Source organism: Pan troglodytes, chromosome 12 (assembly GCF_028858775.2).
Source record: "Pan troglodytes isolate AG18354 chromosome 12, NHGRI_mPanTro3-v2.0_pri, whole genome shotgun sequence".
NCBI classification, from domain to species: domain Eukaryota; kingdom Metazoa; phylum Chordata; class Mammalia; order Primates; family Hominidae; genus Pan; species Pan troglodytes.
The window spans coordinates 99148713-99176355 of NC_072410.2; the positions used below are offsets into that span (position 1 = coordinate 99148713).

Genomic DNA, 27643 nt, shown 5'->3' on the forward strand with positions numbered 1-27643 from the left:
ATAATACCCGAAATGTGGAAATAACCCAAATGTTCAATAACTAATGAATGGATAAACAAAATGTATTCATTTTTGTATATATCCATTGTGTGTATCTGTATAATGGAATAATATGGAGCCATAAAAGAATGAAGTGCTGACACATGCTGCAGCATGGATGAATCTTGAGAACACTTTGTTAAGTGAAAGAAGCCGGAAACACAAGGCCAAGTATTGTATGATTCCATTTTTATGAAACGTTCGCAATAGGCAATCCACAGAGACAGAAAGTAGATTAGTGGTTGCCTGGGGTTAGGGGTTGGGGAGAATGGGGAGTATGCTAATAGGTACAGGTTTGTTTCTGGGGTGATGAAAGTGTTCTGCAATTAGTGGTTATTGTTGCTCAATTCGTGAATATACTGAAAAACCACTTTAAAAGGGTGAAGTGTATGGTATGTGAATTATATGTCAATAAAGCTGTTACTTTAAAAAAAAAACCTCCATAAAAAAGGGGCTATAGCAACAATTAGGGCAAGAAGTGATAAGGGTTTAAAAATAAGGCAGTGGTGATAGAAAGTGACTGGAGAATTTAGGGGGTGAATTGAAGAGCCTCAGTGGCTGATTTGTACTAACAGGAACGTAAAGTCCCAGGGCTAACACCCTAAGGAGACAGTGCTCATGGGTCCTGTGGTGCCCAGGTTTGCACTTGAGCAGTGGCCAGCTTCGCTGAGAATGAAGGAATTCTGTACACGTAGTGAAAGAAAACCCTTTAACTAAAACTTCTAATGGCAAAAACTGCCATTACTTGTGCACCAACCTAATACTTCTTCAGTCATCTGTAGGCTGCAGGGCTGGCTACAGCAGCACACTTGCTTATACCTTTTCATGTGCTGTTGCCAGTGGAGTTGGGGTAATCTGGCTGGTGCTGCACATCAGGGTGAGGCAGCCCACGGTGGGAGGTGGAGAAGGCAGTCTTACCGACCTAGTATGAGCCACTCAAAGGCTGTCCTCATTTTCTAGGAAGAAACACACCCAAATGACCTGCATATGTTCCATAGTGGGCAGCAGAGTGCATGCATGGCAAGTTTGGATGGTGAACACACATTCTTGGAGTCTTATTTTTTTTTTGTAAAGAGATCCATGGGATTCCTCTTTGTGTCTACTCCCAACAGCACACCTCAGTTTTTTTACCATCATGTGAAAACAGCAGGCTTCTTGGAGTTGAGTCCTTATGTTATTCAGCTCCTTGACCCAGCTGGGAAAACTTTCTGTATCCTTGGATACCAAGGTCATGATATTCCCTTTGGGGCCGAGGCTGCTGTGGTCAGCACTTATGCTGTTCTCCCCTCTCCTCTGCTCTCCCAGGCCGAGGCTGTGATTCCACAAGCATGTGAGGAACTCCTTGAGAGTCCATCACACAGTGCAGGCTCACAGCAGGAGTTTCTAATGAGGCGGCAGTGGATGGTCTCACATCTCAGTGAGAGGACTCTTTCCTTACCCCAGTCCCAGGTTTTCTGTTTAAAGCCAAATCCTTCATTATGTTGCTGAGACTCTTACCAGGTGTTTTTAAAACCACTTCTAAAGAGGACTATTTTTAACAGAGCTGAATGTCTATCCCATTCACAGAGTTCTCTGTTTTCTTACTACGGATTTTTGAGGTAGCCTGGGGAGGAGGATTGTGCCTTAAAAACTCCAGGCAGACTTGGAGGGGCTGTGTAGTGCGAGCTCCTGGAGTCTCACTGAGCCAGGTTTGAAGGCTGAGATGCTGTAAACCTGCTCTCTGCTTAAGGTCTCAGGGCCCTGTGGCCTCACTCCTGCAATGGGGATAACCATCCTGTGCAGGACCGTAATGAGCATGAAACTCAACAGTGTACAGAGAGCACTTGGGGCATGGCCTAACTATAACCGGGCAAGCCACTTTTCTGAGACTGTTTCCTCTTCTTAAAGGGTGAAGATGAGGCCCTATGCCTTTTAGGGTAGTTGAGAGGATAGAATGAGTTAATGTGTGTAATTATGTTGTATACGTATATTAAGGTTCAATTAGAGGAGACATGTACAGGGATCTTACTAACCCATTCCAGAGTTTTAGCACGAATACATGGCAGCATATTTTTTATTTGTAATTGTCTTTGTTACTTGATAGTGAACCTCTCTAACTTCTCCATTGCTTATGGTACCCAAAATACAAGATGATCTTCACAAAAGAGAATCTCAGACTGAAAATCTGGGGAAAGGGCCAGGCGCGGTGGCTCACTCCTGTAATCCCAGCATTTTGGGAGGGTGAGGTGGGTAGATCACCTGAGGTCAGGAATTCGAGACCAGCCTGGCCAACATGGTGAAACCCCCGTCTCTACTAAAAATACAAAAATTAGCTGGACGTGGTGGCAGGGGCTTGTAATCCCAGCTACTTCGGAGGCTGAGGCAGGAGAATCACTTGAATCCAGGAGGCGGAGGTTGCAGTGAGCCCAGGTCGTGTGATTGCACTCCAGCCTGGGCGACAGAGTGAGACTCTGTCTCCAAAAAAAAAAAAAAAAAAAAAAAAAAAGAAAGAAATTCTGTGGAAAGATTACTCTCTGTCCCTCACTACCCATTTTTAAAAATATATATATTTATATCTTATAAAAATAATGTCATTATAGAAATTCTGGACAAGAGAGAAGAAAAATTGCCCGCAATTCCATGAATACAACTAATAGTATTTTTCTGACTGCAAATCTGGTCATTAAAAAGATACACATCTTACCTATCTTTAGATGTATATCTTATATATCTTTATATATGTGTATCACATACCCACAATCATAAAAATATACATTGTTTTCCCTTTTCTAAGTGTTTTCCATATGGCGGCATGTCTTTAGTATTACCTGTCTCACGGAACTGTGAAGGCTTCATGCAGCCAGTGCTTAGCACAGTGTCGGGCATGTTGTTAGTGTCAGTAAATGAGAGCAAGTTATTATGACGGTCATCCCTCAGCATCTGCAGGGGATTGGTTCCTGGACCCCCAGGGATACCAAAACCCTGGATGCTCAAGTCCCTGATATTAAAGGGGGTAGTATTTGCATATAACCTCTGCACATCCTCCAGTGTACTTTAAATCATCTCTAGATTACTTATAATACCTAATACAACGTAACGGCAATGTAGCTGGTTGTTACACTGTATTGTTTTTTCATTTGTATTATTCTGTATTGGTTTTTTGCCCCCCAATTTTTTCCATGCACGGTTGGTTGAATCTGAATGGGGAACCTCTGGGTATGGAGGGCAGCTGTGTATGACTTTTCTCATAGTTTTATGATTTCCTCATGGATGCTCAGAGTGGATTCACCAGGTCAGGTGTGAATACTTCTGTGGCTCCTGATACCCGGCGTCTGCCTCATTGCTCTCTAAAAGCGTTGTTTCGGTTGACAGAACCCTTCACTGCTCACGGGGTTCACGGCTCCTCATGAGCAGTTGGAGTCCCTCTCCCCACCATTTTTCTTAGGTTTGGGGAGCTAATTTAGTAGCTAAAGATGTTACTACCTCACAATTATTTTCATTATTTAACAACTACCATTGTTGAGCTTTTTTGTTGTATGTTTGTTTACTGGCAACGTTTCCTCTTTGTTAGGTCTGTTTAAGACCTATTCTCTTTAACTGTTGGAATCACTTAGCCTTTTCTTATTGAATTACATGGGTTCTTTAATAAAGAGATAAATCCTTTGTCATATGGACTGCAAATATTTTTCCTGACTGTTCTCTTCTTATTTTGGCTATGGGTTTAAAAAAAATCATACACATGCATAATGTGAACCATTTTCTGTTTGTGGCCGTCACAGTGATCTTTCTCACTATCCACATCAGCTCTGATGGTTTCACCTGGATGCTCCCCTTTGTCTCATGGACTCCTGATATAGTGGACACACATGGCTTTTATGGCAAAATGCAATTTGTTCACCCCCCAGAGTTAAGTCTGAAATACACAGACTCTTCGTAGACCCAGAGAATGTGTTTCTCTTGATTTAGGGAAATGAGGTAGACAGGAAAAGAGTTAACAAGACGATTGCTTGATTTTTATCTCAAGTTATAATTTCAGCTCTTCATGACTGGCATCCTCTAGACATTCGCCATCCTTTAGGACTGAAGGTATCACTGCAAATATTTATTTGACAAGAGTATGGTCCACTCACCATAAAGCCTCAGCCAAGTTCTCTCAACATCTCCCTCTCTCGCCTACCCTGACCACCACCTTCCGATTTTTTTTTTTTTGGCAAGGAGACCCTTAGTCTTGGTGAGATTTGTGAATTAATGGTGTGAGGCTCTTCACATGGATGACAAAGCTGGCCAATCTGCTTTCTGCGAATCTGTGAAATCTAAACTACTTTCCCTGCCAGAGGACAGGTGCTCCCATCTGGCGCTCTACCTTTTCTCCCCAGGGAGCCTGGCACGCAAGTCCTTAGCATAGCAAGGTAGGTCTATACAGCAGCCTAGAGAGCAGCACCAGCCATGACTGAAGAAGGCAGTGAGGTCCCCCGACTGGATTTTAGGATAGGATAGAAATCACCCTGGCTGGGCGCAGTGGCTCACGCCTATAATCCCAGCACTTTCGGAGGCTGAGGTGGGTGGATCACCTGAGGTTGGGAGTTCGAGACCACCCTGACCAACATGGAGAAACCACCGTCTCTACTAAAAATACAAAATTAGCCGGGTGTGGTGGCACAGGCTTGTAATCCCAGCTACTCAGGAGGCTGAGGCAGGAGAATCGCTTGAACCCGGGAGGCGGAGGTTGTGGTGAGCCTGAGATCGCGCCATTGCACTCCAGTCTGGGCAACAAGAGTGAAACTCCATCTCAAAAAAAAAAGAAGAAAAGAAAAGAAAAGAAAAGAAATCACCCTGTATTCCTCTTCCTGGAGAAAGTGTGTTGTGTCTCCTCTTAGGCTCATGAGCTGGACTTGCCATGTGGCTCTAAGTGGGTCCCTGGCACAGCAGTGATACCAGTGGGAAGCTAACAGCTTTGAAGCTTTCAGTTGCACAAGTGTAGTAAGAAGAGCACTTCAATGAAAGGAAGAGCCTCAGAGCCAGTGCCAGCATGTTTGCAAGTCCCTTTCAACTTTTACCTTCAATTGTCGTCTTGGCTTTTCAACTCTAAACCTTCCCTCAATATGGAGTCCCATCCTTTCTAATCATTAAGTTCTGCACTAAAGTCTATAAGAGAACCCATACAGCTGATGTATGAGGGGTAGAACAGGTTTTGCATCCCTGTGGCAGGACGATGGCACACAAAGATTACGTTGGCTTCCAAGTCTAGATCTATAAATATATTTATTATAATATAACAAGAACTTAACAATAAACATATACTATGTACAATACTATTACAGAGAACCCTGTTTTATATCATTCACAGAAATAGCCAGTTTTGCTCCAGTGTGATAGATGAGGAGAGAAACGGAATTTCAATGTCATCTGTGTTGAGTCTCGCTGACAACTAGAACCTCCTTTGGAGGCAGACGCACACCAATGCTAACATTAGCCCTGCCCCAGGCAGTTAGGAATTTGTGCTCCAGTCCTTGGGTTCACACTTGCACCCTGTTTGACATAAATACTTTAAATGACATACAATGTATGTAGTTTTGTGCTTATTACTTTTTAAAATAATAAATAATATTAAAAACTGCATAACGAAGCTCGGTATCTTGTCCAAGTGGGAGCCACACTCGTAGTGCTAGAAGTTGATGCCCAACGTTAGAACTGGAATTTTGTGTCATCAAATACTGAACGATGGAAAGCGTGTCCTGTCTTTTTCTCTTATAAATGGTTGTTATCATGAAACGATGGCAAGTTGACTTCCCAGATATAAAAGTGGTAAATGTGTATTTGGTACCAACTTCAACTCAACAGCGCAGTGGCGGCAGCGGTGGCGGCAGCATTCTCCTGCCCTGGAATGGAAACTGTTGACCGTGTGAGGTTTGAGGGGCTAAGGACAAGCGGGAAGGCCTTTCCCTTTTGAGCCATGGTGTGACCTCCCTCCTGGCTTCCCTTTTCTCAGGTTCGTATGTGACAAGAAGAGTGGTTCTGCTCATGCCCTCAGGCCTTGCTGCCATGGCTCCACTAAGAAGGCTGTCCCCATCCTGAGAGCTCTTGTGGCAGGTGCCTTAATATATAGCTATGAATATCAAAAATAGTCTCCTGTGCTTTATAGACGCTTATTCTCCCTCCTTCCCTTCCCACTGGCCTGGTCCTCAGCTTGACCTCATGGAGGGAGCTGGGCCGGTGTCCTGAGCCAGAACCGGGCTCCTTCTAGAGCAGACTCTTCTTCCTTGGGCACAGCTTTTATGGGGCTGTCTGGGAGTTACTTTTTCTAAAAATAAAATGGGGGCATCGCCCACCCCAGGAGAGATCCTCTATTCTGCACATAGAAAAATGAGAGCAAAAGCCCCCCCTCTGGCACTACCTACAAAGAGCTTTGGGAATTCCCACAACATTATCCCTCTTGTGGCCTGCTCCTCCTCTCAGTACTTAAAAATAGCCTTTTGTTTATCAAGAAAATGCCTCAGAAATCTAAATAATTCATACTGGGTAAGAGAAAGCTAGCGTAATCACTGTCCTTCTCCAGCAAAAACACAGTAGAAAAACCTGTGAAGGACAGACCGCTGTCCCCACTCCCCGGCTGTCCCACAGCTGCCACCCCTGGCTCCGCGTGGGCAGCTGGGCTTCTCTTCAGCCCCAGTGGGGACCAGCAGCCTCCTAGGCCTTGTGATGCACAGTATTGTCCCTCGTTTTCTGTCGGCCACTGAAAGTGTAGATCGGTTAAAAAACAAAAGTAGGAATCAAAGTGATAAGGACACTTTGATCTTATTCCAAGAGAGCCTGATGCCTAATGTTGTCATAAGATAACTGATCTATGGTTGTTTAGGGATCAAGCTTGCTCTGCAGGAAGGAAAAAACAGCTTCTCTCTCCCAGTTGAAAAATACGTGAAACTCTATTGCACCTGGCAGAGCGAGCGCCCCTGTTGAGGAGGCAGCCAGCCCCGTGGCGGGATCGTGGTTCCTGCGGCTCCAAGCGCGGTGCCTCCGTTTCATCCAAAGGCGAGGATGATTTTCTACATTCAATGTAGAGAATATTCAACATGTTGAGCGCAGTGAGTTCCTTGATTGTGTTTTGTTGGCCTCTTGTTGGTGTCGCTGGAAAATTATCATTGCGTGGCACTTGCCTCACCAGACTTGTCCACAGTCTTATCGTGGGCTTTCTGCTGATGTCAGCCGCTTTGAATATATTTCTTTATCACGACGCAGCCGTGTCTGAACACAGGGCAGGGCATGTGGGGGAGGAGGGTCCATGTGTTGGTTGTGGGCTCGTAGGCCTCCATGTTGCCCAGCGCGGGCCCTTCACTGCTGACAATACCTCCAGTTGCATAAATCTTGCCATCAAGCACCACAGCACTGTTGGGGGAAAGCGGGGACAGAGTTAGGCATTTCACTTCCAACTTGGCCCTGGAGATAGGTTCTCAACGTCGTGTCCTGTTGTAGGCTGCCTGTGCCTTTTGCAGAAGGCATCTGGGATCTTGCTGCCCTTCTTTGCCCTCTAACCTGGGCTGGCATAAGAAAAACACCTGTCCTCCAGGGCCAGTCAGGAAGCCGTGCTATGCCACCCTGCGAGCGGCAGAAGGCGCTCCCTCCCTGCCCCGCCAGAGTGACTAACCATGGCTAGGAGACGAAAGATCTCTGTGCGGGCACTCAGCTCAGGTCACTGAGGCTTTCTGGAGACTCTTGTGTGGCACACGCAGCCTTCCTACTGCTCAAATCAAATTGGGAACATGACTCACAAGAATGACGAGAGAGAATAATAAGGAGCTCAGCTGGAATTGAACGTCAGCCACTTGACTGGGAGCTCCACCTGCCAAGGTGCTTCTGTGTGACCTGGTGCTGCTGCCCACCCAGGATTTCAAGGGCCGGGCATGCTCTGCAGGGTGACCGATGGCTGTGCCTGGACCCCTTCCCTGTGTGACACTCACTGGCTTGCTCCTGTTGTCTCAGTCAGCTCCTCTCATCATGAGGGCTCAGCATCTGGCCCCTCTCTGCACTGACTCCCTTAATGCATTTCAGCTACTTCTTTGCACTGACGTCCACATCCTTATTTCTAGCCCTGACACTCTTTCATTTCAGCTAATGGCCATTTCTTCCTGGCTATTCCCTGACATTGGACACATACCTTTTCAAAGGCTCCACCCGTTTCTGAAATCTCTTAAAGAGAACACATCAGTCTAGACTTCTTACCAGACCCTGAAGCTTCCAGTCTTCTCTCCCTTAGTTCATGCCATCTGGGGCCCTCATATTTTCCTTCTGTGGTGCACCTATTACCTGATTATCTTGCAAGACCCAGCTTAACTCTGCCATTTGCCGTTAAGTCTTTCCCATTCTTTTTTTTTTTTTTTTTTTTTTTTGAGACGGAGTCATACTCTGTCACCAGGCTGGAGTGCAGTGGTGCGATCTCAGCTCACTGCAACCTCCGCCTCCCAGGTTCAAGCGATTCTCCTGCCTCAGCTTCCTGAGAAGCTGGGATTACAGGCACATGCCACCACGCCTGGCAAATTTTTGTATTTTTAGTAGAGTCGGGGTTTTACCATGTTGGCCAAGCTGGTCTTGAACTCCTGATCTCAACTGATCCATCCGCCTCGGCCTCCCAAAGTGCTGGGATTACAGGTGTGAGCCACTGCACCTGGCCTTGGGGCCCCTTTTTATTCCTTGTTCCTCTTAGTCCAGGAAAGGATGGGGCTGGAAGAGCAGGGACTGGTGTCTCACTGCCACAGGGCCAGAAAGCCTGGGGACCGAGCCACACTCAGCCCTCTACCTTCTCTGCCTGCAGGGGTGGGTTTGTGTGTGCTTTTGCCCAGTCAGCCTTTGGGACTCTGAGCACAGCTCCCAAAGCCATCAGGACCGTTCATGTCCTCAGAGACATTCCCCCAAGAAGTCACTTGTCCCTGTAGGGCATCACACAGCTCTGGCCTGGCACTGCCTTCTGTCTGTGATGGGGCAGGTGGTCCTGGGGGAAGCTGACCTCACCTCTCACTGAGAGCAGGGTAGCCTTGATGCCTTCAGGAAATGGTTCATTTCTGCTGGAGCTGGGGCCAGCTGGAGCCCCGGGTTTGGGCTCCTGGACCAGAGGCTGCCGTGGGCTCCACCCTACTGGTCTGGGCTAACGCCCACTCCTGTGGTTGGAGGGGGAGGGCCACTGCTCTGGGCCTGGGAATTGCTATGGTCACTGATGGCAGGAAATCATTGTGGTCACACCCCTCCTCCTCCCACTCCTCCGTCCCAGCCCTAGTCAAGGCGCCGCAGCCTCTCACCTGCAGAACTGGCGAGAGTGGTTCATGTTTGGGCCCGCCTTAATGTTTCCTTTCTCAGGGTCGTAGATGGTGGTGGCTCTGGCATAAGCCCCGCCCAGGATGAAAACGAAGCCATTGAGCGTGACAGCGGGGGCATACTTGTTGTCTGTGAGGAGAGCAGAGCAGGCAGGTCACGGCAGCTTGTCTTGGACTTCCCTCTCCTTTTCTTTCCCAGAAGACCCTCCAGGGAAGGAAGCTCGAAAGACTTCCAACAAGTGACTGATTGGCCTGGGGATGGGTCCGGGGCCTAGGGGAACCTGGAGCCTTGACTCACTTGCCCCTCTCCAGACACCTGAGCTGGGGGCTCGGCAACTCCTGCCACCCTCTAGATCTGGGTCTGCAGAGCTGTTGGGCTTAGCCTGACTTCTGGGCATGGGATACTGAACAAATCAGCAAGGCAGGGATGCGACCCTGGCCCTGGGCTGAGGACACCGCTGGTTCTCACCAATCATTGGGGACTCGATGAAGCTCCACGTGTTGGTCTGAGGAACGTAAGACTGGAGGACGCCGGCAGCTCGGCCTGCCTCGTTCACCCCACCAAACACGTAGATCTTGCCGCCACACACTGTGGCTGCAGCAGAGTGTACTGCCTTGGGCAGAGGGGCCACCGCCTCCCATTGGTTGGTGATGGTGTCGTACCTGCAGGAGAGGAGAAAAAGAGCCCAGGGTCAAGATGGACCTTGTGCGGGGCAGAGGTCACAAGCAAGGGCAGCAGACTGCCATCTGCTCCTCGCCCTCAGCATGGCCAGCATAGCCTGAGATCACACCAGCAGTGGGGGGCACTGCGATGAGACACTCAAGACCTCCTGGGGTCTCGTCCAAACTAGCCCTCTTGGCCTTCCTCTGGAACATCAGTGGGCTCTTTCTGCCTATGGCAGCGTCTGTGCAGAATTCCTGTCTCCATCCCTTTGCTCACACAGTGCTCCCCTCCTCTCTATCCAGCTCAGTCCTACCCTTGCATTCCGCAATGCTGGACTGAGCATTTGCTTTATAGCCAGGCCCCAGGCTGGAAACTGGAGAAACGTGCTGGATGAAGCACCATTCCTGCCCTCGAGGTGCTTATGGCCTCGTGGGGAAGGCAGCCAAATAAAACACACAAAGAATAATTACATGCAGGATGCTGAGTGGTCTGAAGGTGAAAAACCCAAGGTGCACATGGCAGGGGGCACCCAGCAGCTCCAATAGGTCATATTAGCTTTCTGGAGGCGCTGATACCCAGGTTGGGCCTTGAAGAGTGAATAAGCTACTAGCTAGGTGGATGGGAAGCAGGACTGAGTGGGCACAGGGAAAACATTACAGGTGAAGGGAGAGCAGTAGGCAAAGGTGGCATTTTGGGAGAATTTATAGTGCAGACAGTCCCTGACTTAGGATTTTTTGACTTTATCATGGTGCAAAACGATTGCAATTTTGATGTAATATACAGTGTTCAATAAAATCCATGAGATATCTGACATTTTATTATAAAATAGGCTTTGTGTTAGATGCTTTTGCCCAGCTGTAGGCTAATGTAAGTGTTCAGAGCATGTTTAAGGTAAGCTGGCTGAACTATGATGTTCAGTAGGGCAGGTGTATTAAATGCATTTTTGCCTTAGAATATTTTCAACTTATAATGAGTTTATCAGGACATAACCCCATCATCAGTCAAGGTGCTCCCATAGTATGGGATGGCTGGAAGTGGGGGGTAGTTAAAAAGAGCCATGTGGGCTGGGCGCGATGGCTCACGCCTATAATCCCAGCACTTTGGGAGGCCAAGGTGGGCGGATCATCTGAGGTCGGGAGTTTGAGACCAGGCTCACCAACATGGAGAAACCCCGTCTCTACTAAAAATACAAAAAAAAAAAAAAAATTAGCTGGGCATGGTGGCACATGCCTGTAATTCCAGCTATCCAGCTACCCAGCTACCCGGCTGAGGCAGGAGAACTGCTTGAACCTGGGAGGCAGAGGCTGCGGTGAGCCAAGATTGCGCCATTGCACTCCAGCCTGGGCAACGAGCAAAACTCCGTCTCAAAAAAAGGAAAAAAAAAAAGCCATGTGTGCGAAGCTAAGGGAGTTGGGCTTTATCTAGAGTGCAGTGGGTGAAGGTTTGTTTGTTTGAGGCAGGGTCTTGCTCTGTTGCCTAGGCTAGAATGCAGTGGCATGATTATGGCTCACTGCAGCCTTGATCTTCTGGGCTTAAACAATTCTCCCACCTCAGCCTCCTGAGTAGCTGGGACTGCAGGTGTGCACCATCATGCCTGGCTAATTTTTTGATTTGTCGTAGAGATGAGGTCTCCCTATGTTGCCGAGGCTGGTCTCGAACTCCTGAGCTTAAGCAATCCTCCCACCTTGGCCTCCTAAAGTGCTGGGATTACAGATGTGAGCCACAGCACCTGACTGCCCTGAAGGTTTTAAGCAGGAAAATAATGTGATCAAATTTGGCATCTAGAGAGATCACTGTGTCTGCAGGATGGAGTATGTCCTGGAGTGAAGAGGTCAGAAGCGGGGAGACTAGTTGGACTAGTCTGCACAAGAAATTTGGTGAGATGCGACAGTGGCTTGGACCAAGGAATGACAAAAGAGTATGAGGACAGGAGAACAGAAGGAGAGGGGAATGGGTGTGTTTGCTCATTGATGAGATGCTGGCGCTAAAGGAGATAGTTGCCAAGGATGGTTCAGGGTCTGGCTTGGGACTGCTGGATGGTGACACTACTGGTGGGATGGGAAGGTTGAGGGAGGAGGGTGATTTCAGTTTTTTTCACAGGAAGTTTACAGTATTTGTGGGCAACAGATTGGAGATGTGCAGCAGACAGTCAGATATTTGGGTGTGGATTAAATATTCAGCTGTGGGATCTCTGGCACAAAGCTGGAAATGGAAGCTCAGGAGTGTGCTGGGGAGATGTGAAGTGCATGGGGGCTGAGGACAAACTGGGGAAATGTAGTCTTTAAGAGGGGAGCTGAGAGGCGTCCTCAGAGGGCAGCCAAGGTCCCAACAGCGAGTGAGTGGCTGTGCCCCTGAAGGTGAGGGCTTCAAGGATGGAGGATGGGATCTCCAGCAGGCCACTGCTCTGTAGTCAAGGGCACTTCAACCGGAACAAGAGGTGCAGAACCCATTTGTGTCAGTGGAGACCGTGGGTGTAGACTTCTTTTGGAAGAAACTTAGCTGTGAAGAGGCACAGAAGGTAGGACCTAGAAAAGAATCCGGAGCTGAGAGGGGTCAATGGAATGCTGATGAATGTTTAACAAACAGCCAGCTCTCTAGGGAAAACGTCATGGTTTGTAGCGTTTGCTGGTTTCTGCGATGTCACTCCTCCCACTTGGCTGATTTCATGCTACCATAGGGATGTTGCTGAACATGGAGTTGGAAAGAGATGTGCTGTGGCCACCATTCTCTGGAATCTCCTCCCTGGAGAGGTGCAATAGGCATATATAACCTCAAGGCCCAAGGGAGTAGTAACATGTAGTAAAAAATTAGGAAGTGATGAATTTTGAGTATGGATTACCTTTGTTTTTAATATGTGTATATAATTTTTAATAATTAAAAATTGTTAAATTTTTGTGGTTAACAACTGGCTCAGAGTTCCTGTAATTTTAACTTCAGATCTCACGAGCCAGCAGAAAACAGGTCTTGTTTTAATTTTTAAGGGGAATGTTTAATTGTGTTTACATGCTAAAATAGGAAGGAGTCCAACTGGATAATGAAAGATTAAATGTGTATGAAAGAGACGGGAGTGCTGATGATGGAAGGCTTCCAGGAGGTGGATGCAAATGGAATCCAAAGTGCAGAGGGAACGTGGAGTCCATTTGCACAGGAGAGAGGAAGTCAAGGATGGCACGAGTGTAGCTGTATTTGTAGGAGTGACTGCAGGAAGGTGAGCAAGTTCTTGACTGATGGCTCCATTTTCTCTGTGAAGCAGGAGTCAGAGTTGACCAAAGTAGTGGGGGAGTCTGTAGGGTCAGATCTCTGAAGAGAGAGGTCAAGACAGGAAATAACTGCTCATGAGAGTGGGAGAAAGTGCTGAAGAGGGAAACCCAGAAAGGCTGCCTTGCAGTGTGAAGGACCCGGTAGAGGATGGGGGCCTTCCCTTCTCGTGTGGTGGGGCCAGTGTGTTATGGGGTGGGATTTCCTCCATCAGCATTCAGCCCCCAGGGCTGGGCGCCGAGAAGGCAAACGGTTGGGTTGAACAGATCTGCTGATGTGGGGTGCAGGACAAAGCAGCAGAGGAAAAGGATGAAGTGATAGAACATGAGTGCCAGACAAGACAGGGGAGAAAGGACAACAGGAGGCAGCTGCTGGGAAAGGCAGACTTGGGGTTCAGCAGCCTGGCCAGGTCACTGGGACGTTTGAGGTCTTGCTTCATGGGGAAGCTGGAATATCGGTCCTCAGTGTTTGTTTCTGTCGGGTTCCTTGGGGGCTGGTCTCCCAACTCCAGTTGCCTCCATACTTAGGCCCTCCCAGCAGGGGACACATCTACCGCCCACCGTGCTGCTCACTGTTCGGTGAGTGCCTGGACGCAATGCGAGGCCTGGGCATGGCATGCTGTGCCACCAGGGTTGGGTCTGTCCCCAGCACATCTTTCCTGGGAGGCATACGGGGCCTGCTTTCTTTCTGTGAGCCTCCTTGGGACACCAGTCATAACTCAGTCACAGCCCAGAGCCCAGGAAGCTGGCCTCCCAGAGCCCGTGCCTCTGCCTCTGAGCGAGGGTGATGTGACGTCCAGTTGTGTGCTTGGATTTGAGACGAGGCTGGAATGTCTCAAAGGGCAGCAGCGGGGCAGATTCAATTAAGCCCCAGACAAATGATATGTGGCTTATATGCAATGGAGTAAGTGTCTTTTTGGACAGTGTCAGAAGTTCAGATATCTGCTTTTTAAGCCAATATGGCAGGGTTCCAAAGAGCTCCTGCAGAAGGAGCTGGGAGACAGTGGAAGATTATGTGGCTGTTAGTCCTCAGTCTTTCAGTATGATGGCACATCGCACCAAATGCGAATTTCCTGAGAGCTTGTTATTCCAGGTGGCTGATTGCCAAGCCATGAGCCCTCCCGTCAGCTCAATCTGTCAGCTTCCTGCTTGAGAAGGATATGCTAATGACATGCAAATGACCCCGCCGAGTGAGGCGTTCTGCTATCATTTATCCAGTAACCACAGCGACTGCAATATATTGCTATAAAATATTAGACCCGGTTATTTATATAATGATATAATACAGGTTTGTCTATTGCGCTGTTGTCTTAATCTATAATTATATAATCTTGCTCTATTCCTGTAATACCATAATGTAATATAATTATAATGCACCATATATCTCATTCATTATCAATATAATAGCCATTTGTACCATTAGTGTTTCCTGGGGAACAAAGCCCCCTCGTGTCTGTCCCCATTACCCTGACCTTCCTGTCACCCTGAATTCTCATCATTGCCACTGTGTGCCACAGAAAGCAACTTACCCGAAGGGGGTCTAGCTACACTTCTTGGAAAGCAGTGAGTGTTCCTTCCCCTGCACCCTCCAACCCACTTGCATGCACACCGCCCAGGGGTCTTCAAGCCTGCATCCTGCCCCTGCAAGGACAGTTGGCAGACTCTGGTGGGCTGAGGAAGGGCTCAGGGCCCTTCAGGGCACCCTTTTGTCCTTCATCTCTTGGGGTTCCCGGGGTGGTCTCGCTCACACTGTGCCCATGCTGAACTTTCACAGCCAGAAGGAGGGCCTTGCCCCCCAGGGAAGGCCCATACAGGCAACCCCTGGTCTTGGAGAATTGCTCCAGGACCCTGGAAGAGTAGAGCTTGTCTCACTGCTTAGTTGGTGCATTTGATCCTTGAACAAATCCCTATATTTATCAACAGTATAAGTTTGCAAAATGAGTAATCAGTGTCTTAGGAGATTAAAAATAGCCGACAAAAGCAAGACAGAATGACGGATCCAGTTCAGTTTACTCCTACAGAGAAAATGTCTCATTTTTCATGTGTTTATTATTGGATGACAAATGATCGGAAGCCGATGCTTCCAGAATGCTTGGGGTATGCATAGCTGGGCAGTGGGTCACACTGAAGGCTGCCAGCACCGGGGCCAACCCAGGTCCAGCAACTGCGCTAATATCCTCATTTTCACGTGGGAATGCCCATGATTGCCAGATCAATATGACAATTAAATGTTGTTACTGAGCCATCTCTGGGCTCCACTTGGGGGAGTTAAAAGCCCACAATGAGCATTCAGAGCCTGTCTCACTCTGCAACCATCTTTGCTGTAACATTTGTCAAGTGTCCAATTAGCCACCAAGGGGGAAAAAATACAAATTGAGGGGTATGTGTGGCTTCATAGGCAACATGATGTCCCACAGGAAGATGTGCTTTCTGGTGACACATGGCGGTGGGGGTGGTGGGCTCAGGTGCAGGAGGGGCTCTGGCAATCTTAGCTGTCTCCCCTGGGTTGTGCTTTGGGCCAGGTCAGCCTGACGGGTTACCCTCCAGGCACTAGTTTCTCCAAAAGCAGGACTAAGCCTCCGTTCTGCTGCCTGACTGACAAAGCTTCCTGAGCTTTTCCCCCAGGCGTCTGTTCTCTGTAAGAAAGAACAGTCTCCCTGGCTCAAGGGAAAAGGATTTTGTATTCTCATCCGGAAGCACCCACTTCAGCCCACGCCCCTCATGCCTGTATCTGACCCTCCACGATGGCCTTGGGAGGAAGCTAGGCTGGGACTCCCAGCGGAGGGCAGGTTCACACGTGGTCCTTTGGCTTATTTTTTCTTCTGGAAAGTTCTAGAGGGTTGGCAAGAATGTTCTCCCTAAATTGCTTAGTTTGTATGCAGTGGCCTTTCTCTGTATTACGAACAGATGTCCTGGTGTGTGTGGCTGGAGGGAGGAAGGGAGCTCCCTGGTGTGGGACCCCCCGCTTGGCAGGACAAGGAGGCACCGCCACTGGCATGACCTGCATTTTAAACATTGCTTCCAGCTTTGCCCGAAACCCCAGCAGTCTCTGGGCTGGTGCTCATGGTGCAGGGTGTTCCCTGACTGCCTGGCCAGGAGGGTCTGGCTCATCCCAGGCCTTCTGCAACTGGATCTTGGGCCTCCAGCTTGTCTGACACCTAAATGGGTTGTTGGGACAGAAGCGCCCCATCTCCCATCTCAGCGACTGCAAAGGTGACACAGATGTCATCCCATCTGCTTGTATCCCACACCCTGCTGCCCCTGGTGCTGTGATTGAAGAGCCTGGGATGACTGCCCATATGAATGGTCCAGGCTCTGCTCCATCGCCACTGAGTGGGTGTTGGGAGGTACAGTGAGTGACGTGATTTCAGTTCTTGGTGAGCAAAGAGCATGCCCCTGTCCTGACCGTGGCCTCATTACCTCTCCACGTGGTCCACGTTGCCTGCCACGCCAAGTCCCCCGAGGGTGTAAATCTTCCCATCGTAGACGAGGCTATTGTGCCGACAGCGGGGGACTGTCATTCTGGAGACGAGGTTCCAGTTATCAAGCAGGGACATGTAGCACCAGACATCAGCCAGCGTCACCCCTGATTCCATCCCACCTGGAGGCAGTGTGGGAGGCAGAGAGAGTGGGCGGGGTGAGGAGGGGCCTGGGGTCAGCAGGCCCAGCCCCAGGGGCAGAGGAAGCCTTCACCTGCAAAGTAGACACTTCTGGGCCATGGCCTTCCTCAGCCCTGACGTGGGGAGCAGTCCCCTTGGGACCCCCATGCCTGGTCCCGCCCCAACCCCGGGGGGCCTCACCTGAGAGGTAGATGTTGTCCCCTGCACTCACTACACTGAAGAACTCGCGGTCATAGAAGGGCAGCGAGGCCAAGGGGTACCACTTGTTGTTCTGCGGGTTCCAGCAGGTGACGGCCACCAGCGAGCGCTGGGTCATCCCCACCATCTGACGGCCCCCAACCAAGACGATGACCTCAGCCACACCTGCAGGGACATGGATGGGCGCCCTTGGGACACACTCTAAGACTGTCGGCATCTGTGCCTGGCACCTCACTGGGACCACTGAGCCCAAGACACTGCTTCTTGGGAGGTTCGGGGCGTGCCCCTTCATACCTGCAGAGAGGCGCGGCCGGGTTCGGGGCGTCTGCATCTCCTGGCGGGCGTGGGGCAGCATATGGTAGCGTTTGGCCTCGTTCACCAGGTCCCGGCAGGCTTCTGATGACTTGATCAGCTCTTCATTGTCAACCACATTGAGCAGGTAGCTGGGGTGGATGAAGGGGAGGCGGACCACGGCCAGGAGCTCAGCCGCGTACTGCAGGGTACAGGAGACAGAATCTTCTTAGACTAGCAAGAGAGAGCCACCTCCCGGACGGAAGGAAATGGTGTGGGGCTGCACAAGAATGGATAATTCCAGGCTGTGTTAGGCTTGGGAGTGTAGATACTCTGCTAGCCTAGACAGAGGTGAAGGGAAGTCTAGTCAGCTGGAGGTGTGGGGGGAAGGGCCGGGAGGGGAGGCTGGCAGGCTGCAGCCAGCCCTGCAGGAGTGGGAGCACGTGTTCATCCCCCCAGCACCCCATTCTCTCACTCCACCTGGGGCTGTGGACCCCTGCTGCAGATCAGGCCACTGGGGGCAGGGGCGAGGGGTTAAAATGAGGAAGACGCGATTATTAAAGAGCTGTGAGTGTGACAAGGACTCAGGAACAGGTGGGAGGACCCAGGAAAGCTTCAAGGAGATGGCGACTATTGAGCTTGCAAGTCTCAGCCGTGGGAGCCTGTGTCTCTCCAGCACCGAAAACTTTCAGTGGTGTCCCATGTCCCACGGCCTCAAACTGTCACCCTGCACTGAGGTGGTTTTACAGGCTCCCTTGAATCTCCCCTCCTAACAAACTCTGCTCATCACTCTACTTTCGTTTCATCCCATGAGTAACGAGACCACCATAGGCCAGGCATGACGCTCATCACTGGGGGTTCAAAGACCACTGTGACCCAGTTTCAGACCTCAAGGGGTACACAGCTTAATGGGAGGGGATCTGCTATGAAAAATTCACGAGGGGCAAGAGGAGTGTCTAGTGAGGGTTTGTAGTGGGTGCAGGAGTAAGAGGTTTTGCAGAGGGAATGGCATCTGGATGGGGTATACAAAATGGGCAGACTTCTGCCAGGCACAAGGTGGATGGGAGGGTGGACATTCGAAGCCTGTGTAGAGGCGTCAGAGAGTGAAAGAGAATGGTGTGTCTGGAGAATTGTCTGGGGTTTATTCTTACAAGATGTAACAGGATTTTGTTGAGGAGGCGTTTAGGGAGACAGGGAGAAGTGAGAGGAGAGAGGCTGGGGAGGCCAGCTCATGCTCAACAAGGACTGCACAGTTTTCCCTGTGGAGTCGACGAGGCAACTGACGAGGGGTTTGAGTGGATGGATGAGATGTTCAGTGTGCTTTTAGAGAGACCGCTCAGGCTGGAGGGCGGAAGATGGATTTGGAGGGAGCAAGACAGAGGCAAGGAAACCACTTAGGAGGTGCTGCAGTAATCCTGGCGAGAGGAGGAAGGTCTCGATGGGGAGAGGGAAGTCGATCCACTTAAAGGGGAGGAAGGAGGCAGGAATGAGCGCGTGTAGCGAAATGGCTACGGGAGAAGTGGGAGGAAGCTAAGCTTCAGTTCTGGGGACCAGGCATCGCTGAAATAAGGAACAGGAAGAGGTGTAGGCTTTCGGCTTGGTGAATTAGACGGATCTGCGGGACATTCTGCTGGAGAGGCCCAGAAGGCCACTGAGCAGAGGGGTCTGGAGCTCAGGAGAGGGTTTCAGCCCGAGACACAGATCTGGGAGTCATAGGGACTTGTGGCTGTCACTGTTATTAGCTGCCCCATCTAACTTCCTACCTCTGAAAAGAAACCCTGCCTCCCACCTGATCTGAGGACCCCTTTCTCCGGGGCTCAATGGCTAGATCTGGGGCGGGAGCCCTCTCTGTATCCTCTGTTTACCCAACACAGTCCCCTCAGGACCTCACTCTCCCTCTTCCTGCATGCAGGGGTTTCCATTTGGTCCATTGCGGGCTGTCCATTCCCTCAACAATCAGAGCAGGTATGGGCTCCTCCAGCTGGGTCCGTGTTCCTGGGAGCCCCAGAGCCCCCTGGCTCAGGGACCAACTTCTCCCTGCAGAGTGCAGGTGCTGCGGCTCTTGGCCGACTTGGGTCTCCTTTGGGGTGGAATGCCAGCCCTTGAGGATCCTTTGGTGACTGGTTTCTCACCTCTCTGCCCGCCCTTCACCTCTCTGCCACTTAGGGAGAGCAGGACAAGGAAGGTTCACTTCCTTCCTCCTTGCTGCGGACCCCATTGCCGCAGGGGGACCCCAAACCCAGAGAGAAGGGGCGGGGGACAGGGCAGGCCCCACCTGTGTGCGTGTCGCGGGGTCCTTCTTGATCCACTTGATGACTGTCTCGTACACCAGCTCCTCAGCCTTGGTGTTGAGGCTGTCGTTGGAGACGTAGGCGATGAAGTCATCCTTGGAGATGCTGAGGATCTCCTCCTGGGCGGCCACCTCGGGGAAGATCTGCAGCGCGAAGGCCTTGGCCATGTGGTAGAGCTCGCTGCACTGCATGGCCTCGGCCATGGCCAGCACGCCCAGGCAGTTGCTGGCCGTCAGCTGCTTCTCTGGGGGCGAGAGCGCAGGACCACTGACCCAAGGGCCCGGGAAGCAGTCGCCACCTGTTCCCATTGCTGTCACCCTAGATCCTTCTCTGAACCCACATCCCGGGGACCCTGACTGCAGTGTCCAGAGTCCCTGCAGGCCCCCTTCCTGGGTGTCTGGAGGCTTCGATCCTTCTCCTGGGTTCTCCCCTACCCCATTTCATGCTGACTCCCAGGGGCCTCCCTCTGTGCGCACAGGTCCTGGCAGAAGGACCGAGACTGGGAGGCATGGAGCAGGAGAGCCCTGCTCAGAGCCTGGGCCTGGGCTGGGGTCAGGCGTCAGGAGTCACACTGTCGCTGAGGTTGAGGGTGGCACTGAGGCTTACAGCATCTTCCATGTTGTGCCAGGCATGTCTGTGGTCCCAGACTCCTTCGTTAGCAGTAGTGCCCCTCACACACCTCCCAGCTTCTTGCATAGGCTTCTGCCCCACTCAATCTGGCTCGCTAGGCTCTGGGGTCCATCTGGCCAGCTCTCCTGGGCTTAGTGGCTAGGTCTGGGGTGGGAGCCATCTCCGTATCCTGTTTACCCAATACTGTCCCTCCCAGGGCCTTGCACTCTTTCCCCTTCATGCTAGTGGTTCTTCCAACCTAGGCGTGTCTGGGTTCCTGGAGGCCCATCTGTGCACGAGCCTCACTGCCATCATGGTTCCTGGCACCTCGAGACTGCTTGGTGCCCCTCTGTCCTCACAGATCTGCCCCATCTCTAGGCTGGGCTCTGGCTTTCTCTCTGCACTCCACACCCCAGGCCACTGCTTCTTTGGGGGCTTTCGTCTTTGTCCCTCCCTCACCTTGCCGTCGCCCATGCGGGGTAGCATCAAGCGTAAAGGCAGCATGTTGTTCGGGTCAGCGACCCCCCGGGAGCTCCTGACACTCAGTCCCCATCCTGGGCAGCAGATCTGGGTACTCAAGGGACAGTTCAGATGTCTAGACCTGGACAGACATCTGAGGCAGCCCAGGTATGAATAAGGTAAAGGGAAGGCAAGTTTGGGCTGCTTTGTTCAGGGTCTAGAGAACAGGACTGTGAGGCCAGGGCCATAGCCTTTCCCCACAAACAGAGCACATGCACAGCCCTCATGGTGCCATTTGTTCCCACAAGGCCTGGCGGGGCACAGTATGCCTCTCCCACCTACAGAGAAATGACACGGAGTCCTCTTCATTCCATGCCAGGGAAAGAGAGCCTTTGCATATAGTTATCTGAATTACCATCTTAAAACAGCCCTGCCAAACTCAGCCACATGTGAGGGAGCTTCAGGTGTGCACACACAGACCTCCCCGCTCAGTCCTTGCTGTTTATGGAGTTCTCCGCCCATCTGCACTCTTCCCCCCAAGCGACATATGTGGCCCCCGGGCTCACCGAGAAAGGACACGCAGACTTTGCAGAAGGTGTGGAACTGGAACTTGCTGGCCGCCTCCAGCAGTGTCTTGGCGTTGGCCGAGTCGATGACCAGGGAGCCCGTGTAGACAAACTCCAGCAGCAACTCCAGGACGTCTGCCTGCAGGTTCGACAGGACGAGCTCCAGCTTCTCCCGGCCGCCCTGGCCGCTGTCTTGCACGGACCTAGGCACAGAGACCAGGGTGTCCTTACCTCCTGCCCTGCGGCCACCGTGCCGCTTCCTCACAGGGCTAGATCTCCCTGCACACCTTGGTCATGCCCTTGGTTTTAGGGCTCAAAGGACACAGCAATGACACACCTGAACCTAATGCTGTGACACGGGATCTGAAAGAGAAGAGTCTGACCAGAGACGCCCAAAAGAACAGAAAACCCTGCTTATCACTACTCGGCATGTCCATGCAAAAAAAGATGCAAATCAAAAAGCATGAGCTATGGATGGGGACGAGGACCAGGACTGGCCTCAAAGGGAAACAATACGGTTCAGCCCACTGCAGGCCCTGGTGTCTCCACCAAAGCAGGCCGACGCATCCCAGCCCGGCCCTGCCTGCCTTGGGTGGCAGATTCTCCAACGTGACCCAGGCTTGGGAGGCTCCCAACTGGCTGTGATGCCAGCCAATCCAGAGATATCCTCTGATCGCCCCAAGACCGAGGGCCCCAAGTTGCCCCAGAACCCGCTCCAACCCCACCTCTTTCCAAAAACATATTGTTTCCTTTTAGGCATGGAAAGGAAGCCCTTCGTGACATTGCTTTGAAACTGAGGACAAGACGAGATAGACGGACAGAATGGTGAGAGCCGGGAGGAGGGGAGAGGAAACAACCAAGGACTTCCGCCACAGACAGCCAGCAGCCATGACCTGGGGCCTGGCCCGGGGCGGGCCCTCCTGCCACATGGAACACGGGGTCAGAGGTCAGAGTGGCCTGCGTGTAGAGTGTGCATCGGGCTGGGGAACTGGGGGGAGCAGGGGAGGGACACAAATATATAAATCTGTTTATATCTGGTGTCTACAGGAATACAAAACCATTGCAAAGGCTCCTAAGGCCTGGCAGCTGCCCCTAAAGCTGGACCTGGAAGGAAACAGATAAGATGAAGCAAGAGTGACACTGATACATAAGTGACAGCAGGAGTAAAAACACCTGCCACGTTAGGAGTCCGGAGGCGGCCCCGCAGGCCTTCGGCTTGGCCGCCCCATCCTGGCTCCTCTGAGCAGCCCTGCTTCCCACCCTGAGCCCGGTCCTGCCTCGGGCTGGGCTCGGCCACGTGGCTGGGAAATGACCTCTGTGGTCCACTCACTCGCTTCTCAGGAGGCCACAGGGCAAGATGCTTGTGACGGGTCCCTTGCGCGCACCTGCGGCTGGCGGTGGGGCTGTCGAGGTGTCCAGCAAGCGAGCAGGCTGGCCGCAGAGAGGCCAGCTGCTGGGTGTGTGGGTGGGCGGAAAGAGCAGGGGGCAGGGAGCTGGGGGCGCTGGGTGCCTGGGCTCTGCCACCCACAGGTGGGCAGCCTTGGTCTCCCGGGCCCTCAGCCTCCTCTTCTGCAAAACAAGAGGATGGAACTAGATGAGGTCTGAATTCTCGTGGAGATTTTGTGACAGAGGCTGGAAAATGCCCTTCCCACGAGACTCTTCCCTACGTGGCAGTACCTGAAATTCCACCATTAGAGCGACATTCTCTGAGGTCAGGCACCGCCCTCCCAGGGCCTCAGCACGGGCATGGCCAGGAGGAGAGGGGGAGGTGTAATCCTGCCGCGGAGCTGGCGTCCAGCCTCTCTCCCAGCGTGGCCACAGTAGGCCCTCCCCACACAACGGCTCATCCCACCAGGACCCCAAGGGGCCTCTGCCTCCAAGCCCTGGGCCAGCCCAGAAGGCAGAGGGGGCAAGGTGTGGACTCCACAGAGGCCCCTCCAAACCCCCCAACACAGAGTGACTTCTAAAGTGAATTCATACACCTAGTCTTCTGCTGTCAGGATGGATTTCCATACCTCGGTGGCTTTGTTAAGTGTAAAAATAATTCACTATGTGATCACTTAAAATCACAGAAATCCTCAACACCCCCGGCCCCAGAGCCATCTGGTCAACCTTGTACTCCTGTCTTTGCTGCCTGAGACTTCATTCCTACAAGCCGCTGTCCAGCCTCTCCTCTGCATGCCCTTTCTGCCCTGTGGAGGTCACACTGGGCCACAGCCTTCTCCCGAGGCCCTCAGTCACTGCTGCCTTCACCTCTGGCCAGCCCACTTGTCCACCCAGGAGTCCTCAGGCAGAGGAGCTCAAAGCCAGTGAAGGGCTGAGCCCAGGGGGACTTCAGGATGTGCGAGCACACGCACACGCACACATATGCACTGACCCTAAGAGCCGTGAAGTCCCCCGGTGGGGAGGGGTGCTGGGCAGACGGACAGTCCATGGCTGAGTGACAGGTGCGATGGGACTCACATGGCTGCCCTGAGGGGTGCTGCCTGTCTTGCCCACAGTCTGAGCCAGGGAGTGGGTCCTGGCCACCAGGCACAGGAGGAGGGACACAGGTGCCGTGGAGCATCGCAGGTGCTGTCTAGACTGAGGAGGACCCCTGGCCACAGGAGGCATGGCTGTGGCTCTGTTCCTCCTGGCCCCTTGTGAGGGTCACCTGTGGGGTGGAGGGGGCCGCTGGGCAGATGATCTGCAGGGAATGGCCGCAGAGGCACAGGGGAATGTGATGGGGGCTCTTTCAGAATCTGAGTTCAAGGAGGAGGCGAGGCCCCAGAGGGCGAGGGCTGTGCCTCTTACCAACACACACGGTTCTCATCCACATAGGCCTTCGTGCATGGCCTGCAGACCTGTGAGGGGGTGGGGGCGCCTCTGTATCCCTGGACATCAGACTGTCTTGGGACTGGACCCCAGTGCTCCTTAGGCCTCTTCTCTCTGAACAGGGACCCCAGAGGGGACACCCCCGTGATGGGTGACCCTGGTCGCTGACGAGGGCTGTGTCCTCCACAGGTGGCTGTTCTGTCCCTGCCCCAAGCCATTTCTTGTCCTGTCCTACTGGGCCCCATGGAGTGAATGGCTTGGGGTGCTGCTGGCCCATCAGGTCATGATGTGGCTTTGGAGGGACTGCAGCAGGGCAGACGGGCAGCACTAACCCTCTCTATGAAGCTGACGCAGGGGGGTGGGGTATAGAGTGAGGGCAGGCTGGTGCTCCCCAGCCACACAGGCCCCATGGGGTCTGTCAGAAGACCAGAGCTTCCTGGAGTCACCTACTTCTGGGGGTGGGGGTGCCCAGGAGAGGCCAGAGTCCGGGACGCAGCCTCTGCTCAGCAGAGGAATGGCTAGGCCCAACTACTAGAATGTTTGCAATCCCACCATTAGCCACAGACTCATCCAGGATTAGAAATGCCCTTCCTTCCAGACATCAGGATGGAGGCCCTCATCCACCCTCATGCACCTCAGAGATCAGATGTTTTCATTTTGCAAGTTGGAACTGGGCACTGTCTGGAGCAATGGGAGGAATCCATGGGCAGTGGTGGGTGAGGGACAGGCATGGGGCAGGTGGCTGGTACCCAGCTCTGCTCAGAAGAGAGGACTCTGCCCATGAATGAACGCCTGGGCATGTCATCAGCTGCAGGACACACGCATGGGCATGCACCCAGTCTCCCTGGGTCTTGGGGATTTGTGTGGCTCAGGCCCACCCTTGGTAACTTGGTGACAGGTGTGGGTGACACCATTGTGCCAGCATCCAAGATGAGACATGGCAGTCTCGTTATCTGGCTTCCAAGCCACACCTGTCCACTCTACCGAGGTGCTGCCACCCACACATGCTCAGGGAAGAGGGTGAAGGGTGTGGGGCTCTGGGCAGGACTTTGCCGGGACCCTTCTGCATGGCCATGGGGGGCAGCCAAGCCCAAAGGGACTCGGCCGCAGGCTGGGAGAGGACACTGAGACCCAGCTCTCCCGCTCATGGTCTGACTGTCATCTTTACAAAACACACATCTGGTCGCAACGCCCCCAGGCTCCTCTGACCCAGGTCTAGCCTCCCTCCAGCTGCGTCCCCTGCAAGCCACCCTCATACCTGGCCCTGCAGCAACGTGGAGTCACCTGTGGGACCTGAGACCCCCTCCCGCCTTTCGACCTTGCTCTTCCCCACTTGTCTGCCTGGACAATGCCCATTCTTCATAACCCACATCAGATGCCACCTCTCCAAGGAGCCTCTCTGAATGACCCTCCCCCACAGCCAGGCCCTTGGCCCACAAGTCTCTGAAGCATCGTCTCTGCTCGTCTCCTTGCCTGTCTGCAGCGTGTCCCCATGAGACTGTGGGCTCAGCTGGTGTTTGGTGTGAGCCCCGGCCCCAGGAGGGGCTCCTGTGTGTTTGCTGAGTGACGAGCCAGTGAGTGACTTGAATTCCCACATTCTGTCCTGCAGCTCTGGGGCAGGGCGTCTGCACTGGGGTTGGGTCTGGCAGGCACTGTCCTTGCCAGGCTTGGGTGCTGGGTCATTGTCCTCCCTGGGGCTGGAGTGGTGGACACATCACCTGTCCCAGGCTGGTGGTGGGAGTCTAGTCTGAGCCTCCAGACCTGGGGATGCGGGAACAGCAGGGAGGGATCACCTGCCCCTGGCAGGGCTCACCCAGGGAGGGCCAATGTTGATCCCCACGGAGGTCTACACCACACCAGGACAGGGGTTCCAGAGAAGGTCCCTACTCCCTCCCCTTACAAGAGTGCAGCTGCCTGAGCGTGGAGCCACTGCTTGGGGTCAAAGGGCAGGGCCATGGCCCTGCACTGGGCCAATCCGGCCACTGCACAGTAAGTCTCCAGGGTCACGGATGCCAAGGGGACTGAAAAGACATGGTTACATCAGCTTCTCTCTTGACCACCAAGAATGTGAAATTCTCTATGATTTTACACGGCAGGAAAGGAAGCCATCTTCTTGTAAAGACTTGGCTTTCCTCCCAAGAAGGCACTTCTTGGTCATGTGTGCTCTGTGGCTGCAAACGAACACGGCGACTTTCAGCCACAGGGCACCCTGGGCTTGGCTTTGGCTTCCCCTCCTTTTTCCTGTGTGACCTTACTGTATGCTGAAGGCCCCCCAGCCCCATCTCTACAAACCTCAGACCTCTCTGGGTTCAGATCCATGCACCTGGCTGCCTACAGGTGGCCCAACCTGGGGACCTGGGCGTCCGTCAGGCTGCTCAGCTTGACACACCAGATGGTCAACTGCTCATCTCCCCAGCTCTCCCGACACTGGCCTGTGGACCTGCTCTCCTCCCTGTGACCTCTGATGCCCGTGACCTCTGATGCCCGTGACACCTCACCTTCTTGGGTCCTGGTGCTTGCCTTTCCATCCTGGTCCTGCCCATCCTCTGCCCATCCCCCTGAGGTGTCAGAGCTGCAAGGAGACCTGGGCATCACTTGAACCAATTTCCTGATTTATAGATGAGAAAGCCCAGGGCGCAGGAGAGGACGTGACCAGTCTGAGGTCACAAGACAAGCGGCGGAGTCAGGCGTAGGACCCAGGTCTCCTACCTGCCAAGGTGGGGATGTCCTCTCTCCTCCAGCCCCATCCTTTCTGATGAGGGCCACCGAGACACATCCTACTGTTCTCCTTCCTTCAGGTGGGCGTCCCCTCCCCACTGCTCTTGAAGTTACCCACCTCAGACCATGCCCAGGTCCTAGCATGGGGTCAGGGCTTGCCTGCCCCAGTGCAGCCCCCTCTGGGAGGGCCATCTGCCCCACCCTGCCCTTCCCCACTCATGCCCCATCCCCGGCCTGGAATGCTCTTCTTCCCTCTTCTCAGCCCAAGAAGCCTTCACTACTTTGGGTTCCCTCCTAGCACGTGTTCTTCTCTGTCGCGTGCAAGTCTGGCTTTCAATGTGCGGTCTCTGAAAGCCATCCGAGGGCCCCGTGCTCCTCTCGCCCACCACGTTCTAGGCTGGGGACTAGGCTGCCGCTCAGCACTGACCTGCCCCCTTTCTGTCCTCTCTAGCTGGTTTGGAGCCAGGCCCAAGACCCTAGGACGCTCATCCATGATCCGGCAGCCCGATGCGGGCCCCTGCTGTCCAGGATTTGTCAAGAGTGGCAGCACAGAGTCCTCCCCGGCCTGGTGAGGCCACTAGACATGTCCCTTCACCCCAGACCACATGCCCCTAACCCCTGTGCTTGGACAGAGAGAGCCCAAGCACCGGGGGCAGGAGACCTGAGGTGTCCATGAGATGGGAAGTCCCAAAGAGCCTGCCCCTTCCTGCGAGGCTGAGGGCCGGCATGTGGCCAGCCAGAGCCTGCCCACAGGGCAGCTGGGCTCTATGTGAAAGGCCGGATCGGAGAGGAGATGCCAGCCAGGGATCCATCCTGAAACAAAACACAGTCACTCC

At 52.8% G+C, this 27643-nt stretch overlaps 1 protein-coding gene across 4 annotated transcripts in view; it reads right to left on the reverse strand.

Moving 5' to 3' along the window:
• Positions 1 to 5261: 5261 nt before the first annotated feature.
• Positions 5262 to 27643, reverse strand: part of KLHL29 (kelch like family member 29) — a 322115-nt gene continuing 299733 nt past the window's right edge. For all 4 annotated transcript variants that reach the window (XM_525706.8, XM_009442100.5, XM_009442101.5 and 1 more), the window contains 8 exons: positions 21276 to 21478; positions 19626 to 19885; positions 17354 to 17552; positions 17042 to 17224; positions 16662 to 16842; positions 9790 to 9983; positions 9306 to 9450; positions 5262 to 7401 (listed from right to left, as the gene is read on the reverse strand). In XM_525706.8, coding sequence (XP_525706.3) covers positions 7218 to 7401; positions 9306 to 9450; positions 9790 to 9983; positions 16662 to 16842; positions 17042 to 17224; positions 17354 to 17552; positions 19626 to 19885; positions 21276 to 21478 — 1549 coding nt within the window. In that variant the 3' untranslated portion in view covers positions 5262 to 7217. The remainder of the gene's footprint in view (positions 7402 to 9305; positions 9451 to 9789; positions 9984 to 16661; positions 16843 to 17041; positions 17225 to 17353; positions 17553 to 19625; positions 19886 to 21275; positions 21479 to 27643) is intronic.